Consider the following 16,933-nt stretch of genomic DNA (forward strand, 5'->3'; position numbering starts at 1 on the left):
TTGAGCGCAAATTGACAGGTTTTGGCTTTGGTTTTCTACCATTTTTATTCCATTCTTTTTCCTTCTTATTTCATGTGCCAAAGGCTATTGGTGAAATACAGGGATCTGTACAGTACATTCGTATGGTAGGGGGCCCAACAAGACAAATAAAGTTACTATTGCAGCATATAAAATCTATTTAAATAAGACTTTTCATCCATTCATCTTAAAATGCTTTACAAAGGAAGGTTAGCACCAGAAGCCTAATTTTACAGATAAGTAAACAAGTAGAAAGAAGTCAAGTGACTTGTCCAAAGCCATGGAGCCAGTCAATGGGAGTGTTGGGAACAGAACTTGGGTTTCTTGATTCCATGTCTGGTGCCCATGTGCTAGACCATGCTACTACAAATTAAGCACATTGCACAGAACTCATTAGTTCTCTTCAAAGAACACATTTTTGCCCTGTTTATAAACTATGGCTCTGAACATCCAATAAGCTCTGTGTGAGCAGCCCTCTGCACCGGCATGGAGCTCTGATAAAGTCGATGATTGTATAGCTTCAGTAGATTTCCTGCTACACAGTTTTAGTCTGCTAGTAATATGCGATCTTCTAAACTCTGTGGCTACACTGACTATATTTAACATACAGTAAGATTAAGTGGTGCGATTGTTCATCTATACTATAGAAAGGCATTTGATGGAAACTACTGTATGTTATTTATATTTTGCTAATTGTCTGAAAAATGTAATATTGACACTATCACTTCGAACAAATTTTTTAAAAACAAGAATCCTATGCTACAAGTTGTTCATAGCAAGCTATGAAATACGCATGCAAAATTTGAAGTAGGCTCACCTAACAACCACATTTTGAATCTGCTTTTTCATTCTATATTTGAAAATCATAACAAAAATGCTGAACAGCATGTATTTCAAACTGTGTGGCTTAAGGAAATCTTTAATATTCTTGTTGGGAATTGTTCATTATAGAAATAGGATTAAAAGGATGAGACCCAAAAAATGCATCTTTTGTTCTCATTTTGACTAAAAAAATTCACTACGGTATGTTTACCAATTTAGAAACGGCTGGATTTTCTGCAACGTGAGATCCTTAAATGATCCTTAAATGGAATGTATGTAATTCACAGATAGTCAAAGCACAGTTCTTGCCTACATAAATAATTACTAATACACAAATCTCAAACAGAGCATGGAGCTCTTTTTGTAATCAAGTGGCAGGTTAAAAATACTAAAGTTTAAAATAATTTTACACTAATCCCTTATTGAGTATAAAATTATAGGCTGTCATCAGGAGCAGGCTGGCAAAACTAGGTCCAGATGGGAGACTGCTGGGAAAAAAGCTGAGGTAGGTGGGAAAATGATGGGAATCTGATGAAGACATGACTGCTCCCTCTGCTGGCAAGGCCCTCACCTGCTTTAATTTTTAACTAATGACTAGTGTTTCTTTAATTATTTAGGATATAGCCAATAAATAATGCACAATGTTCCTTCCTCAATCTGTTGCTGTGCGTTTGCACATTTTTGAACTCAGGGTGCCCTATTTTACTAGAATAATTTGTTATAACATTAGGGCTCACATGGTTATCAAGATACCATTACTGATATTATATTTTAACTGCATTTGGCACAGAAGATGATAATATTCTATTTACCTTTATAAAAATACGGATTTTGTTTTTTAAAAAGCTATGTGTATTTCATGTTTAATTTGCACACTTCATAATACTATGATTGTATATCTGTATTCTGTACTTGCTCATCATTATACAGTAACGAGATAACATAAAAAGAAACAGTCTACCATACAGACATACAGAATTGCACGTCACACCAAAATAGCATAGTTCTAGCACTAATATATCTGATAATTTAATATCAGAACTCATGTGCATTATACATCAATGAACAGGAGATTTTTAGAGCTGTTTACACTTCCTAAAATATACATAAAATGTATTCTTTACTTGATTTGCGATGTATTTTAATAGTTGCAGTAAGAACATTTTAGTAAAAATCTGTTCCAGAAATCTGGCCTACAATCAGAAGCTCCCAGAACAGGAGGGATCAGCTTTTTCGCCCACTGTTCTCATCTGAATCCTGGCTGAAAAACTACTCCAGCTCCCAGCTTTCCAGAAGGCTCCATCCCAGGAATCCTCGCCTGCCATTTGGTTTGCTGATTTTAATCTCACAGGACTGTCTTACAGTGGTTCCACTATGCTGAACTGGCACTTGCTTCTAGAAGTGAGTTATTATTAAACTTGTAGGTCAATTGTGGCACTAACAACTCTTTGGAAGCTTTCAGCCACAGTGTACAATTTGCCGGTCTAATTAAATATTAATTCTAAGTGTTACATTTTGTGGCTAAGAGCTTTTATTTTCCATCATCAGTCTGGAAGAGAAAGAGGTTACAAGGCTAATTTAATCTTTTTTTCCCTAGCATTAAAGCTTAACTACATAGGGCACAAAAACATCATTAAAGATGTAGCATTCCTTTATATTACAATTATAATGTAATTAATAGAGCAGGTCTAAAACACAAAGATGTAAGTTGAGAGCTGATCTAGAAACCCCAGCTTTTAAAACATCAACAGTTCATATATAAAATGTCACTGTAACAAAATATTGCACATTTTGGAATGCCATTCTTCACAGAAAATACATGTACAACAATTTAAATAGAAAGTAGGCTAATACAAATTGTCGTCATTTATACTGACAGAAAACACACAAAAAAGATTTAAAACAACATTTGCATGGCCTTATTACAAAAGCCTATCATACTATTTATGTAAAAAGCTAACATCTCTTTAGAAATATAAACAGGATCTAACAAAATTATTTGCTAAAAATACATAATACACTCTGAATTTTTTTAAGTTTCCTATCCTCGTTTTTGCTTATCACTGTCCAAATGGGCTCAAAAATAAGCCTACTCCCTTCTGCTTCATAACAGTTGTGTCCACGCCTGGACACTGGGCATTATATTAACTACTTAGTCCAGCAGCCAAAAGATTCCATATGCTGGAACAGATGACTATCTCCATACTGTGATGGGACATTTAACTATTTAGATCTATGCTGCATTTGAAGACTTTAGGCCTAAATCTTGTTTAAATTTTTTTTAAAAGCTGTCCAATCTGTAAAATTATTTTCAGAATAGATGGATACATAAAGTAAAATGTTGCTATGCTGCATTTAATCGTTCATTTTAGTTTTATGATTTGCTTATAGTTTTATTTTAGAAAACCAATCTTATCCACTTTTCTATATTCAAAGGTGCATACACACATTGCATACAGAAGATGGTGGTAATTGTGGTGGTGGTGGTGGTGAGTGAGATTATCTTTCGACATAAATAGGTACACACATGCTTCTGAAAGGAAAAAAGTTTGAAACAAGTCATAAGCAATATAATATACTGTTTATGCACATGTCTATTTCCATATGTTGTGTGACAGTCTTTGGTCATAGTATATATGAGCCACTTAATCCGCAATAAGTATATAGTTATGAAAAAAGCAAAACTAAGTCAAGTATATATGGTATCTATGATCCAAATAGCCACCATAGGATCAGTATAAAGTGGCTACTATACATTCTGGTAGCCACTTTATACTGATCATATGAAAGTACAAAATACTACAATTTCTTCTGCTACTTAACAAATGAATGTAACAAACAAATTATTTGAAAACAAAACTATTTACAGCAATTTTAAATTATATCTTTTTTCAAGCCTCTATTTGACCTTAATTTTGAATAAGCTTTTATACATGTAGAAAAAAATAGTAACCAGAAGAATATCTCTGTATCTGAAAATGGTTTAGAACAAGGATGATTATCAACCTAGCATATCTGCATCATAAATCCATGAAAGTCTACACTTCTCTGTATGGATGTTACTTTAGAACATTTTCTACATGTGATTGTGTATGCAATATTAAATCAACACAATAAAATGTAACAAACTTACAATTCTCATACTTTCCATTTTGAAGAATGTTAAAAGGTTGCTAAGCTAAGGTATAAAAATTGTATGGCAGATGGTCATGGCACACATTTCTACATAATGGCCACATCTTCATGGTATTCAACATTTTATACTTATGAACTCACAAAGTATGTTAGTTCTACAGCATGGAATCATTCTTAGCTCTTGTTTTAAGAATAAAGATTTCACACAGAAACTCTCAAGCTATAGGAGTTCACATCTCATAATCTTATATTAGTAGTAGTAGTAGCAGGTTCTAACGCACTCTCTTGCTTGATGTATAGAGTTTAGCTGCTAAAATACTCAGCATGAACACAAAAGCCTATGGATGTGAAAAGGTTTGTTTCTGAATTTTTTCTACACTGAAACATACTGTAACATGTATTCACTTCAGTGAATTCAAAACACCAGTACATTAATATTGTAGGAGATTAATTTTTAAACGTATCAGATGAAATAAAGAAAATAACACACTAAACAGAACCTCATTAGACTCTCTCAAGAGGAGTACTATAACAAGGCTTATTCATACTGACTTTTCATTAGTCAATTAATTTCCCCTGGTACATGCTGACTAATACAGTTGGTGGCAGTTCTTTCCAATGAGGTAGCTTCATATTTAAAAGAAGGGACATCTGTAATGAAAGAACTGAGATTCTTTCAAGGAACAAATTGATATCACCATAATTTATCTGATCATCACATATTCAAAAGTTTGATTGTGCACCTGACTGACATGGAACTTGCTACAAATGTATAAAAAGCTACTGTAACTAATATTTTTGGGAAAAACCTGACATTGGATTTGCAACAAAGTATGACAAGGTAACTAATTACATAATTTCTAGTAATTTTTGAAAAAAAATTAATAGGCAGACTTTTTAGTTTCTATCTATTTACTTTACCCCTTAGGACTTTCAACAGTGCCCATCACTGTAGCATTAGAGCCCTTTGTATTATATGCTACTGCATAAACACTTTGCTACGATTGTACTCTACAATGAGCAAATTATCAAAATAAAACACCTAACTCATTTTTATATCATTTCTCAAATTTGGAAAGCTTGAAAAATAGTCCACTTGATCATCAGTCATTTTAAAAATTGACATTCTCCCTTCTTAAATGTACAACTGCATTTCACAGGCACAGTGCATTTTCAAGCAGCGATGGAAAGACTTGAAAAGTAACCTTCCATCAACTATATAAATCATAATTCATAAGCATCTCAATATTTATTACCTGCCAGACTGTTTCAGATAAGAGTGCTTTCAATCAGTACAAAATATCAATCAAGTAAAACTTGTCACACATCATGCGAATGAACTGGGTACATTTTTAGTGTCACTTCTCAAATTCCTCTGCCAACATAATCTATTCCTAAATTGTTCAGTCAAGAAATATGAATTGAGAAATGTCCTTTTTGTCAAACACACAGTTTGCCACTAAAGATCTCTGCAATTGTAAACACTATTACAGATGACTATGTTCTATGGTGGATTATAATTTTACCAAGTAATTCTGAAAAAAAGTTTGGAACTTTTAAGTGACTCTGCCATCAACAGGCAGCCTTTTGGTTAGTTAGGAGTAGAGAAGACTGAGAAACTTCAGAAGGACCTATCAAACCTAGGTGAATGAAAATCATATAATGGCAGATGAAATTCAAAGTTGATAAATACAAGGCAATAAATACTTGAAGGAGTAGCCTGAACTACTCATATATATCACTGGGTTCTAAATGACTGAGGAAAAAGAACTGCATATTATTGTGGATAGTTCAATGAAAATCACTGTTCACTGTCCAGTGGTGGTTAAAAAAGCCAAAAAGGTTGTTAGAACATCTAAATAACTGGTTAATAATGGAAGCTATATAAATCAAAAGGCATGAAGAGTGACTGAAAAACTCTGGGACTATTTAAGAAGTAGATTAATAGCCAACATGAGGGAGGCATACAAAATAATGGATAGTATACAGAGAAAGTAAATTGAATGGTCCTATTCACTGGCTCACAATACAAGAACAAGGGGATATTCAACGAAATGGAAAAGCAACAAATTTAAATACTGAACAAATACACCAAACACAATTCACTTATGGAACTCATTGCCACAGTATATCATTGAGGCCAAGCACTTAGAAGGATTAAAAAAAAAAACTAAATGTTTATAAGAATAAGAACTTCCATAGTAACATTAGGTAGAATTATTTTTAAAATATAAGAAACAGAAACCTCACACTTTAAGGTATAAGCTAATCACTAACTGGTGGGATTGTGAAGAAACTTCCCCACTAAAATGTTATTCAACAAGTTGTCAACTATAGGTTTTGTTGCACCTTTGTTTGGAGCCCTGGTACAGGCCATTGTCTGAGACAGGATAGTTAGAACAGACAGACCACTAATGTGATCTGCTATTAAAATTCCTATATTTCTAAGAATAAACTTGTTAAAATTTAAAACTGATCTGTGGGGGGTTCTTTTCGTTATAGTCACAGCATGGAAACAGAAATAAGATTCTATTGTAGCTTGAAACTTATTTATCATTTAAAATGTACCCCCATGGAAATTACATAAATGAAATTTCCCTTTCAGAATCAGCTATTGAACTATTTAGCAGACAAAAAATAATTTAGTCAAAATCTGATAGAAATGGAATAGTTGTAAAGTGAATAATTCTGTAGAATGTAACACACTTTATAAAAAATGGTGTGCATTATATATACTTTCAGTGTTTTGACTTTTAGATTTGACCCAAAAAAGCATAAGCTAAAAATAATTATATATTCTTGGTAATATCAAATTTAACAGGCATATAGAAATATACTTGAAGTACATGTTTTCATTTTTTTTTAAACAAAACAAAAACAAAAAACACTGTACTTTACTTTTTTAATCCACTAAGAAACACCAGCAATGGCATTGTGAGTAGTTGAGTTGTGAGAATGTGAACAGCTGCTGTTATTATAACTAAAGGTCTGCTTACTGCTTGAGCCTGAGAGACCACATGTTCGGCTGTCCTCTCATCTTGCCATCCTCACCAATTAACTATTAACATGGAGGGCTGTACACATGCTCTCGGGGGCTCTTTAACAGGCTTCTTGGAGAGTGGAACAACTACACAGCAGGGCTCTGGGAAGTGAGTAATGTTGGATATAGGGAACCTTCAGCAGCTTTGCTCCTCCTAATGACAGTTCACTCTAGTGCTTAAAAGAAGATGCATGAAGTTTAACCATTTTCACAACTGTTCAATGCAATCTATTGGACCAGATACTGCAAAAGAGACTAAAGTTTCTGGGTTTTTTTCCAAAATACTTGAGCTTTTATTGTGGAGTAGATATGTTAAATTGGACAGCAAAGTTACAGGACACTAATGTATATGAGATTTTATTTCAGTCTTAACTACATAATTCAATTAGGCAGGTGGATTTTACGGATAATGGAATTGCATAACAGAATTCATCACTAGTCCTAACAAGTAAGTTTATCTGAAGTGCACACACAACATATTAGATCCAAACTTTTAGTTGCCCTTCGCAATGTTAGTTTGAAAAGTCACATTTTAACATCAGTTCTGAACCAACCTCACTATTTTTTCTTTACAATTTCCTTAACTATGTGTTGCTTGCCTATAATAAAATTAAACATAGGAAGTAAGCCAAAAATATGAGAGCAGCTAATCATCAATGTACAAGCCCGACAGAATGTTAAGAACTAAAAATAGAAAGCTGTTTACTGACATAAACTACTAGAAAGGACAAGTATAACAAAGAAAATATACTAGAGCAAAATTCTGTCCTTGCATGGGTGTAAATCAAGGCAGACTTTACTCCACTGCATGTAAACATAAAGAGAAAATAATAAATGCCTAAATTCCTGATCCTGCAAGTCCATAGGTCTAGGGCTGCTCAGCACGACACACTTCACTGACTCGTGCTGGTATCAATTTCAAATTTAGAAAAAACAGTGTTTTGTCCCAGTTTTGGTACATTTTTGAAGACTTTGATAAACTGAAGGAGCCACTGGTTAACCTGAGCTGCCTAAACTGACAGTGTGCTGACTGAGGGAATGTGCCTTAGGATAAGCTTCCTCCACCTTATGTGGCACATGTTTCCCCATTGCCCTCCCCGACCTCCAGGCATATAGTGGCCAGATTAATTGAAAAACATGAAATCTTGTGGCATATGACAACAATCCCAACTTCCCAGATATGTTTTTGGGGAAAAAAAGGACAAGATCCTGTTTTTTATAAACCTGTTCCAGAGACATTTCTTACATTTCTAGTCACCTTGTGCTGCTAAAGAACTCCCAGGCACGCTTTTCTGATCCCCCCAACAAAACCCTCCCAAGTAAACTCTTCCCTCACACACCTAGCTTCAGACAGACATATTTCATGCAATTAAGATTTAACAATTCATCCCCTGCCCTGAACCCACATGCCAACTTTCTGGCCCAATTTACAGTATATCTCAATTCTGCCAGTTCTTCTTCACTTTCCAGGCCAGGTCCTCAATCTAGTCTGATCCATGTCCCACTCATCCACCAACATTTCACTGTTCTTTCTATGCACCTCATCACTGTCTCACCCTCAAATCAGGTTCCAAATTTCTCTATGCACTCTCTTTTTCCTAATATGGTCTGCTCTAAAACACCAACCTTTGCACCATAAGGCCCTCATTATCTTCTGTCACTCCTCCTCACTGTTTTCAACTCCTACATTTCTTCACCTCATTTACTTCTTAGGAGGAAGATCCAGAACTCTTGGGCAGAAGTAGTCTTTGCAGAAGACTTTGGGGCCCTTGTCCCATCAATTCCAAGAACTATCTAAGGAATTACCAGTCATAACTGCTCATATGCCTGCCCTGATGTTCAATTTAGAGAAGAGGGAGGGCAGAAAAAGGACCCGTGCCAATGCTGAGGGAGCCATGAATGGCAGGAGAAACAGCAAAGAGACACATGGATCCATTCCCTTACCATCCCTTCTGTTAGTTAGGGAGAACTCGGTGGAGGAGCAGATACATCCACAGATTCAGGGTCTCAAGTGAATGGCAAGCAAATTCTTTCCTTGAAGGAACATGTAGTGAGTTTTGTGGAGTAGTCTCAGGTACTAGCTTGAGCATGCCTATACACACACAGACATGCTCACACCAGCATAATCACAGGATCAAGAAGAAGTTTAGTAAAGATGGTCATTACCTCCAATCTTCCCAATGAATGAATGAATCCAAACTGCCCTTAAGGAAGAGTGTGGCACGAAATGCTGTCAGGATTCAGAAAAGAGCACTGCAAGGAGCAGCGACATATGGTATAGGGGTGACAGGGAAGGTAAGAGGGTGAAAATGTGCTGGAGAATGTAGCATGCATGTATATACAGGAGATCATAGAGGGAAGCAGGAGAGAGTCTGAATGAACGGGGGAATAACAGAGTAGGGAGAATGTGTGGGGTAGGAGACTAAGATAAAACTCCTTGCATTGGGACAATTTGAAACCACTGTACCTTTAGCTAAAATACAATTGGAATGGGAAGGTTTAAAAGGTATTTTAAATGTTAGGATATTGGATAGCATTCCAACAGATGTGTTGGTTGGTAATGATATACTGTCTGTGTCCAAAGCTGATAATATAATAACTTGTAGTAATAAGGAATATAGGTCGATGGTATAGCAGCTGAGGTGGGGAGAAGACATTTCCAGCTCCTGCTCAGCAGAAAATGGCAGCATGTCTCTAAGAGTGTGTGGGTGGGGAAGTGTGTGGGGGGAGTTGCTTTATGTACCCGAGACAACTCTTTGTGCTGGCAGAAGCCAAGAATTTATAGCAGAACAGAGAGCAGGCCCCTCCCTAAAAAGCATATGGGAAATCATCTTCAGTGGGACCCCACCTAAGGAAAACAGGGGAAGGTTTTTTGCAGAAGAGGGAAAAACTATAGAGAGGCCCCTTTGGGGAATAACAGAACTCCTGGGCAGGCTTATAAACAACTGATTGTGCCTCCCATCCTGGGAAGTTAATGTTGTTAGCCCATGACTGCCCTAGTGCAGGTCACTCAGATTTCAGAGAGGACATATGAGAAGTTAAAGAAGAACTTTTATTGATCAAATATTCAGAATGAGGTGACAGACCACTATAGGTCTTGTAACTTATGGCTGAAGCACAAGAGGGCTCCACAAGGCTCCTCTGCACTGCTTACCTGTAATCATGGAGGCATTTTTTAGGGTGGCTATGGATACTGTTGGCCCTATGCCCCAGCCAACCCAGAGGGGAAAGAAATATATTTTGGTAGCACTGGACTTCGCCACTAGATACCCTGAGGCAGTTGCTCTGTCTAATATAGAGGCTGACACAACAGCTAAAGCTTTGCTCTCTATATTCAGCTGTGTAGTTTTCCCAAAGTACACTGTATCATATTGGGGTCAAATTTCATGTCCCAGTTATTTAATGAATTATAGCGAATGTGTGGGGTACAGCAGATCTACCCCACCCAGAAACAAATGGGTTAGTTGAAAGGTTCAACAGAACTCTAAAGTCTATGCTGGGAATGTATGCAAACACAAGGGAAAGTGACTGGAATGAAATGCTACCCTCTATGTTATTTGCTTCTAGGGAGGCACCCCGAGAGTCCACAGGCTTTGCCCCCATTTGATCTTCTGTATGGGAGAAAGGTCACAGGTCATCAGGATCTCACTAGGGATTCTTGGGAGGGTGGCTCTGAAGCAGAGGAAGAACCAGTGACTAAATATGTACAGCAGTTCAGAAAGGAGTTAAGGGACATGATGGAAGTAGTTCAAATGAACCTCATTAAAAGCCACAGAAGGCATAGTATAGCCATAATGCTTGTGAATGCTTGTTAGAGGGGAGTCTTGGTGCTGATGTTACTCACTGTAAAAAGGTACAAAATGCAAAACTCATAGAGGAACCTTCTGAGATTGTGGAAAGAATTAATGAGGTCCCTTGGAACACACAGAGACCCCACAGCAAGGTTACTTTACAGATTCTGGATGTTAATAGATGTAAAGTCTATCACAATATAGAAGCCATTATGAACATGTGCTGAGGAGGATTCTGAGACAATACATCTCATCAATTTGATGGCTGAATGCCCTGGTGACACATCACTAGAGAACACTGAGATATGTAAAGAGTTAACACAAACTGAAAGGGCAGGAATTTTGACTGTGCTGCAAACTCATAAGCAGGTATTCTCTAGCATACCAGGTCTGACTCATAGGATGGTCCATCAGATTGACACTGTGGTGATCTGATTTTGGATATACCAATTCCAGAGCTTAATGCTCTCTTTTTATATAGTATACAGTGGTCATATTGTCCAACATGATCTAAACATGCTGTGCACAGAGGAAGGGCAGGCTTTTTGTAGATCTTTTGTACTACTGGCGTTTGAGGAGATTAAATGTGTAGATTTGACTCCTGTTGGGATCAACCTTGAGTCACATGATCATCCAGATGTACTCCTCAGCCCAATGGAGAGGTTGTGTTGCAACAAAAGTGGACTTTTCTAGGTTTACCTGAAATCCTAAGGATTGAAGGAGGTTATATAGAGAGGACCGCTGATTGTACCTTTTGGTATGATAAACCAGTGAGCAGACAGTTGTCAAGGAAAGGAAATACTGGACTGCTCTGGTGGCACAGTGTGCCGCTACCGTGGACAGCACCTTTGTGAAAATTCTGGGAGTTGTCAAGAGACTGAAGGGAAGAACTTTGTATTGATAATGATCCAGGCCCACCATGAAGCACAGGAATCTCTTGTGTGTTTGATGAATGTCTATATGGAAATAGGCATCTTTCAAATCAAGAGTTGCAAACTGGTTGCCTTTATTTAGTGAGGGGATTTTCGAGGTCAGGGTGGTCATCCTGAATTTTGAACAGCATATGAAGACATTCAGTTGTCTGAGATCCAGGATGGAACAAGGAAACATCCCTAATTAAAACCTCTCCCTCCGTATTGAGGAAGCACAGGTTCTATAGCCTCTAGCTGAATCAGGGATTCTACCTCCTGTTTGAGAAGTATTGTCACAGTGCTTTTTCCTCAGATATAGTGTCACCTAATATTAAAAGTATTTTGATTTTGTAATACTGAGAGTTAGGAAAGAGGAAATCTGAAACTGAAGGCATACAAAAGAGGAGAGTTCATACACCTCCAGTCACACTGGCAACATGTGAAAAATAGGAATGGTTGTGATTTTCAGGAACACTGAGTGCCTGTAACACCAATTTAACAGGAATTATGGGCACTCAACAGCTTTGAAAATTGCAGTGTTGACATGAGAGGCATATATTTGCCCTTTATGAGAAAGTTTACATCAAAACATTCCATGTTTGTTAAACAAAATTCTATCAAATTTATGCATAACTCTATTTACTGTGAATGCGCTTCTTTCTTTTATGAGCTGCAGCACTTTTTATAGAAGAAAGTTTTTACATTTTTCCTTTTACTAAAAACTATTGTTCCAGAAAATAAATTAAGGCTTAGTATACTTCTGTGAAGTACTTATTATTACCCCTCCCATTTTACAGATGGGAAAATTACTCAGAGACAGATTAACTGACTTGCTTGTGATCACATTGGAAATTTACGGCAGAATTAGGGAGCAAACCCAGCTCTCCCAGATCTAGGTTTACTGCCTTTTGAAATCAGTGGGAATGCAGAACTTTGCCTAGCAGAATTGGATCTTCTATAAATTCTACCTATTTTATTTTATACATATCAAAGTCATATGACAGCTATACCTGTATCTAAGCCATTACAATATTCAGGTGTTTCTAGATAATGCAATGTATTGCTGCATCACAAAAGCACAGAAGAAATGCAGTAACATTATTTTAAGTCTATCTTTAAAACAAGACATGCTAAGCTGAAGGATGCCTATTCGGAATGTCTTAAATTGGTTTTATTCTCTTGGCTCACTCAAAAAGTTTATGAATGACTTTTATTTGCTAGTAATTACTGAAAGATAAATTCAGCATCTAAATAATGTTGAAGACCATACTGTATGTCAGAGTAAAATATAATATGAGGTAAAATTTCATCTAGAAATCAATTTGCTACTGATGCAAAACAACTTCAACAGGATGCAATTTTCAAAATCATTCATGACACTTCAATCCATTTTGCTCATTAAGTGTCCACTAACTCATTAACTTTTTTTTGCGCATACTAAACCATGTACAACAACTTATGAAAAGAAGCAATTATAGTATTCCTACCTGGATAAGATGGGCTGGCACTGTGATTATGCAGGCTGACAACGACATTCTGAGGAGACCACGGAGAACATACAGAAACTTTGTGAGGCTAAAAATATCTTCTGGATTATCAGTGCAACAAATGTCATCTCCCCACAACACTGAACCAAGGCTCTGAATTCCTATCCGCAGAATATTTTTTTGTTTTTTCTAGAGGAGATGAGAAAAAATAAAATGACTAATTTTTATTTCTCACATTAAGAGGAAAAACACCTCCCATCAAATGGATAGATAATTTTTAGAACTTCTGTAATTTATATTATGTATGTCCATAGTAAATAAATAGTTTGAAGTAAGCATGTGATAGCGTAAGAGAGCCCGGAGAGGGAAAAATATGTATAGTAGTACCAATTTTTGCATCAATGGCAAATTTGCATCAATTTGTATCTGTAATGACAGACAGATAAAAGTGACAAGTTCTTAAAGAGCTTATATACAAATGCTAGAAAACTAAATAATAAGATGGATGAATTAGATTGCCTCGTATTAAATGAGGATATTGATATCATAGGCACCACAGAAACTTCGTGGAATGAGGATAATCAATGGGACACAGTAATACCAGGGTACATATATCAGAAGGACAGAACAGGTCGTTCTGGTGGGGGAGTGGCACTACATGTGAAAGAAAGCATAGAATCAAATGAATCAAAAAAGTTAAATGAATCAAACTTTACCATAGAATCTCTATGGATAGTATTTGCATGCTTGAATATTAAGAATATAGTAGTAGGGATATACTACTGATCACCTGACCAGGATGGTGATAGTGACTGTGAAATGCTCATGGAGATTAGAGAGGCTATAAAAATAAAAAAACTCAGTAATAATGGGGGATTTCAGCTATCCCCATATTGACTGGGTACATGTCACCTTAGAACGGGATGCAGAGATAAAGTTTCTTGGCACCTTAAATGACTGCTTCTTGAAGCAGCTAGTCCTGGAACCCACAAGAGGAGAGGCAATTCTTGTTTTAGTCCAAGTGGAGCACAGGATCTGGTCTAAGAGGTGAATATAGCTGGACCTCTTGGTAATAGTGACCATAATATAATTAAATTTAACATCCCTGTGGTGGGGAAACATCACAGCAGTCCAACACGGTAGCATTTAATTTCAGAAAGGGGAACTACACAAAAATGAGGAGGATTGTTAAACAGAAATTAAAGGTACAGTGCCAAAAGTGAAATCTCTGCAAGCTGCGTGGAAACTTTTTAAAGACCCATAATAGAGGCTCAATTTAAATGTATACCTCAAATTAAAAAACATAGTAAGAGAACCAAAAAGAGCCACCGTGGCTAAATAACAAAGCAAAAGAAGCAGTGAGAGGCAAAAAAGCATCCTTTAAAAAGTGGAAGTTAAATCCTAGTGAGGAAAATAAAAAGGAGCATAAATTCCAGCAAATGAACTATAAAAATAAAATTAAGAAGGCCAAAAAAGAATTTGAAGAACAGCTAGCCAAAGACCCAAAACGTAATAGCAAAAAAATGTTTAAGTACATCAGAAGAAGGGGGGGGACTGTACTGGGACCAGTCCTATTCAACATATTCATAAATGGTCTGGGAAAAGGCGTAAAAGGTGGCCAAATTTGCAGATGATATAAAACTACTCAAGATAGTTAAGTCCAAAGCAGACTATGATGAGCTACAAAGGGGCTCACAAAACTAGGTTATTGGGCAACAAAATGGCAGATGAAATTCAATGTTGATAAATGCAAAGTAATGCATATTGGAAAACATAATCCCAACTATACATATAAAATGATGAAGTCTAAATTAGCTGTTACCACTCGAGAGATCTTGGCATCACTGTTAGTTCTCTCAAAACATCCACTCAATGTGCAATGGCAGTCAAAAAAGCTAACAGAATGTTGGGAATCATTAAGAAAGGGATAGATAATAAGCCAGAAAATATCATATTGCCTATATAGAAATCCATGGTATGCCCACATCTTGAATACTGCATGCAGATGTGGTTGCCCCATCTCAAAAAAGATATATTAGAATTGGAAAGGTTCAGAAAAGGGCAACAAAAATTATTAGGGGTATTGCACGGCTTCCATCTGAGGAGAGATTAATAAGATTGGGACTTTTCAGCTTGGAAAAGAGACGACTAATCATAGAATCATAGAATATCAGGGTTGGAAGGGACCTCAAGAGGTCATCTAGTCCAACCCCCTGCTCAAAGCAGGACCAATTCCCAACTAAATCAAGGACTAAGGGGGGGTATGACAGAGATCTATAAAATTATGACTGGTGTGGAGAAAGTAAATAAGGAAGTGCTATTTACTCCTTCTCACAAACACAAAAACTAGGGGTCACCAAATGAAATTAACAGGCAGCAGGTTTAAAACAAACAAAAGAAAGTATTTCTTCACACAACACACAGTCAACCTGTGGAACTCTTTGCCAGAGGATGTTGTGAAGACCAAAACTATAACAGGGCTCAAAAAAGAACTAGATAAATTCATGGAGGATAGGTCCATCAATGGCTATTAGCCAGGATAGCTGGGAATGGGTGACAGGAGATGGATCACTTGATGATTACCTGTTCTGTTCATCCCCTCTCGGGTACCTGGCATTCGTCACTGTAGGAAGACAGGATACTGGGCTAGATGGAACTTTGGTCTGACCCAGTATGGCCATTCTTATGTTCTTACGTAATGGGACAACATGCAAAGTTTGAGTATCAAATATTGGTTTAACAGAAGGAATGGAACTAAAAGGAAATAATTTGCATTTTTTGAGAGTGACTAATTAAAAGTGACATTGTAGCTGTGTTGGTCCCAAGATATTAGAGACATAAGGTGGGTGAGGTAATATCTTTTATTGGACCAACTTCTGTTGGTGAAAGAAACAAGAAGAAACATGGCACCCAAAGAAGAGCGCTGTTTAAGCTCAAAAGCCAAAAGTGAGGTAGTGTTCTGATAAAGCACCTTTTAAAGAGTATATAATGATTTTGCTTATTCCCCCAATTTCTTTAAAAAAAAATTGTTAGGGGATTTTCTTCTGCCCTCTGTCTTTAGAAGGGTCTCTTGGGAGCAACTGAGAGCAACAACCAAACATTTTCAGGTTCACTTTTCTTTTGTCCTCCTCTTTTCTCCTTCTGTACCCAGCTGCCCGCTGCTTGTTATCTGTTCACTTTCTTTCAGCTCTACTGCTGCTGTTGCTACTACTAGAAGAGCAGGTAGATTGGCTAGACTGGCTTTTTCCATCTACATATAGTCAGAAGGTTGCACCAGTTTCTTTCTGATTCAGAATTTGCAACCACCATCTACAACTTTGTCTACTCCAGATTAGACTACTGCAATGTGCTGTATGTTGGCCTATGTTTAAAATCTATCCAGAAATAGTAGTTGGTGCAGAATTCGGCAGCTTGATTATTACAGGATACATCTTTCTGGTAGCACGTGACACCATTCCTTGGGATCTGTACTGGCTACTTAAAAGATACCAGGTAGAATTTAAGGTGTTGGTTTTGACCTATAAAGCCTCAAATCGCCTAGGACCTCCTTATCTGAAAGACCATCTCTCTCCCTCTGCCATACTACCACATTAGCAGTCAACAGGGATGCCTGAACTACAGCCCACTCGTGTAAGAGAAGGAGCAATTGGCAGGGCAATTGATGGTCACTCAGTTTAGGAATTTACAGCCCTCTCAATCTGAAAGAGTCCTTTTTATTGAACATTGGGG

General features: G+C 36.9%; 1 protein-coding gene across 4 annotated transcripts in view; it reads right to left on the reverse strand.

Moving 5' to 3' along the window:
• The window catches only part of ELP4 (elongator acetyltransferase complex subunit 4), a 263,144-nt gene that overhangs the window by 146,579 nt on the left and 99,632 nt on the right, over positions 1–16,933 (reverse strand). For 3 of the 4 annotated variants that reach the window (XM_054025940.1, XM_054025939.1, XM_054025941.1), the window contains one exon: positions 13,205–13,393. The exons of the other annotated variant lie outside the window; for it this stretch is intronic. In XM_054025940.1, coding sequence (XP_053881915.1) covers positions 13,205–13,393 — 189 coding nt within the window. The remainder of the gene's footprint in view (positions 1–13,204; positions 13,394–16,933) is intronic. 4 annotated transcript variants of the gene reach the window in all.

Source organism: Malaclemys terrapin, chromosome 4 (genome assembly GCF_027887155.1).
Source record: "Malaclemys terrapin pileata isolate rMalTer1 chromosome 4, rMalTer1.hap1, whole genome shotgun sequence".
Taxonomy (NCBI): domain Eukaryota; kingdom Metazoa; phylum Chordata; order Testudines; family Emydidae; genus Malaclemys; species Malaclemys terrapin.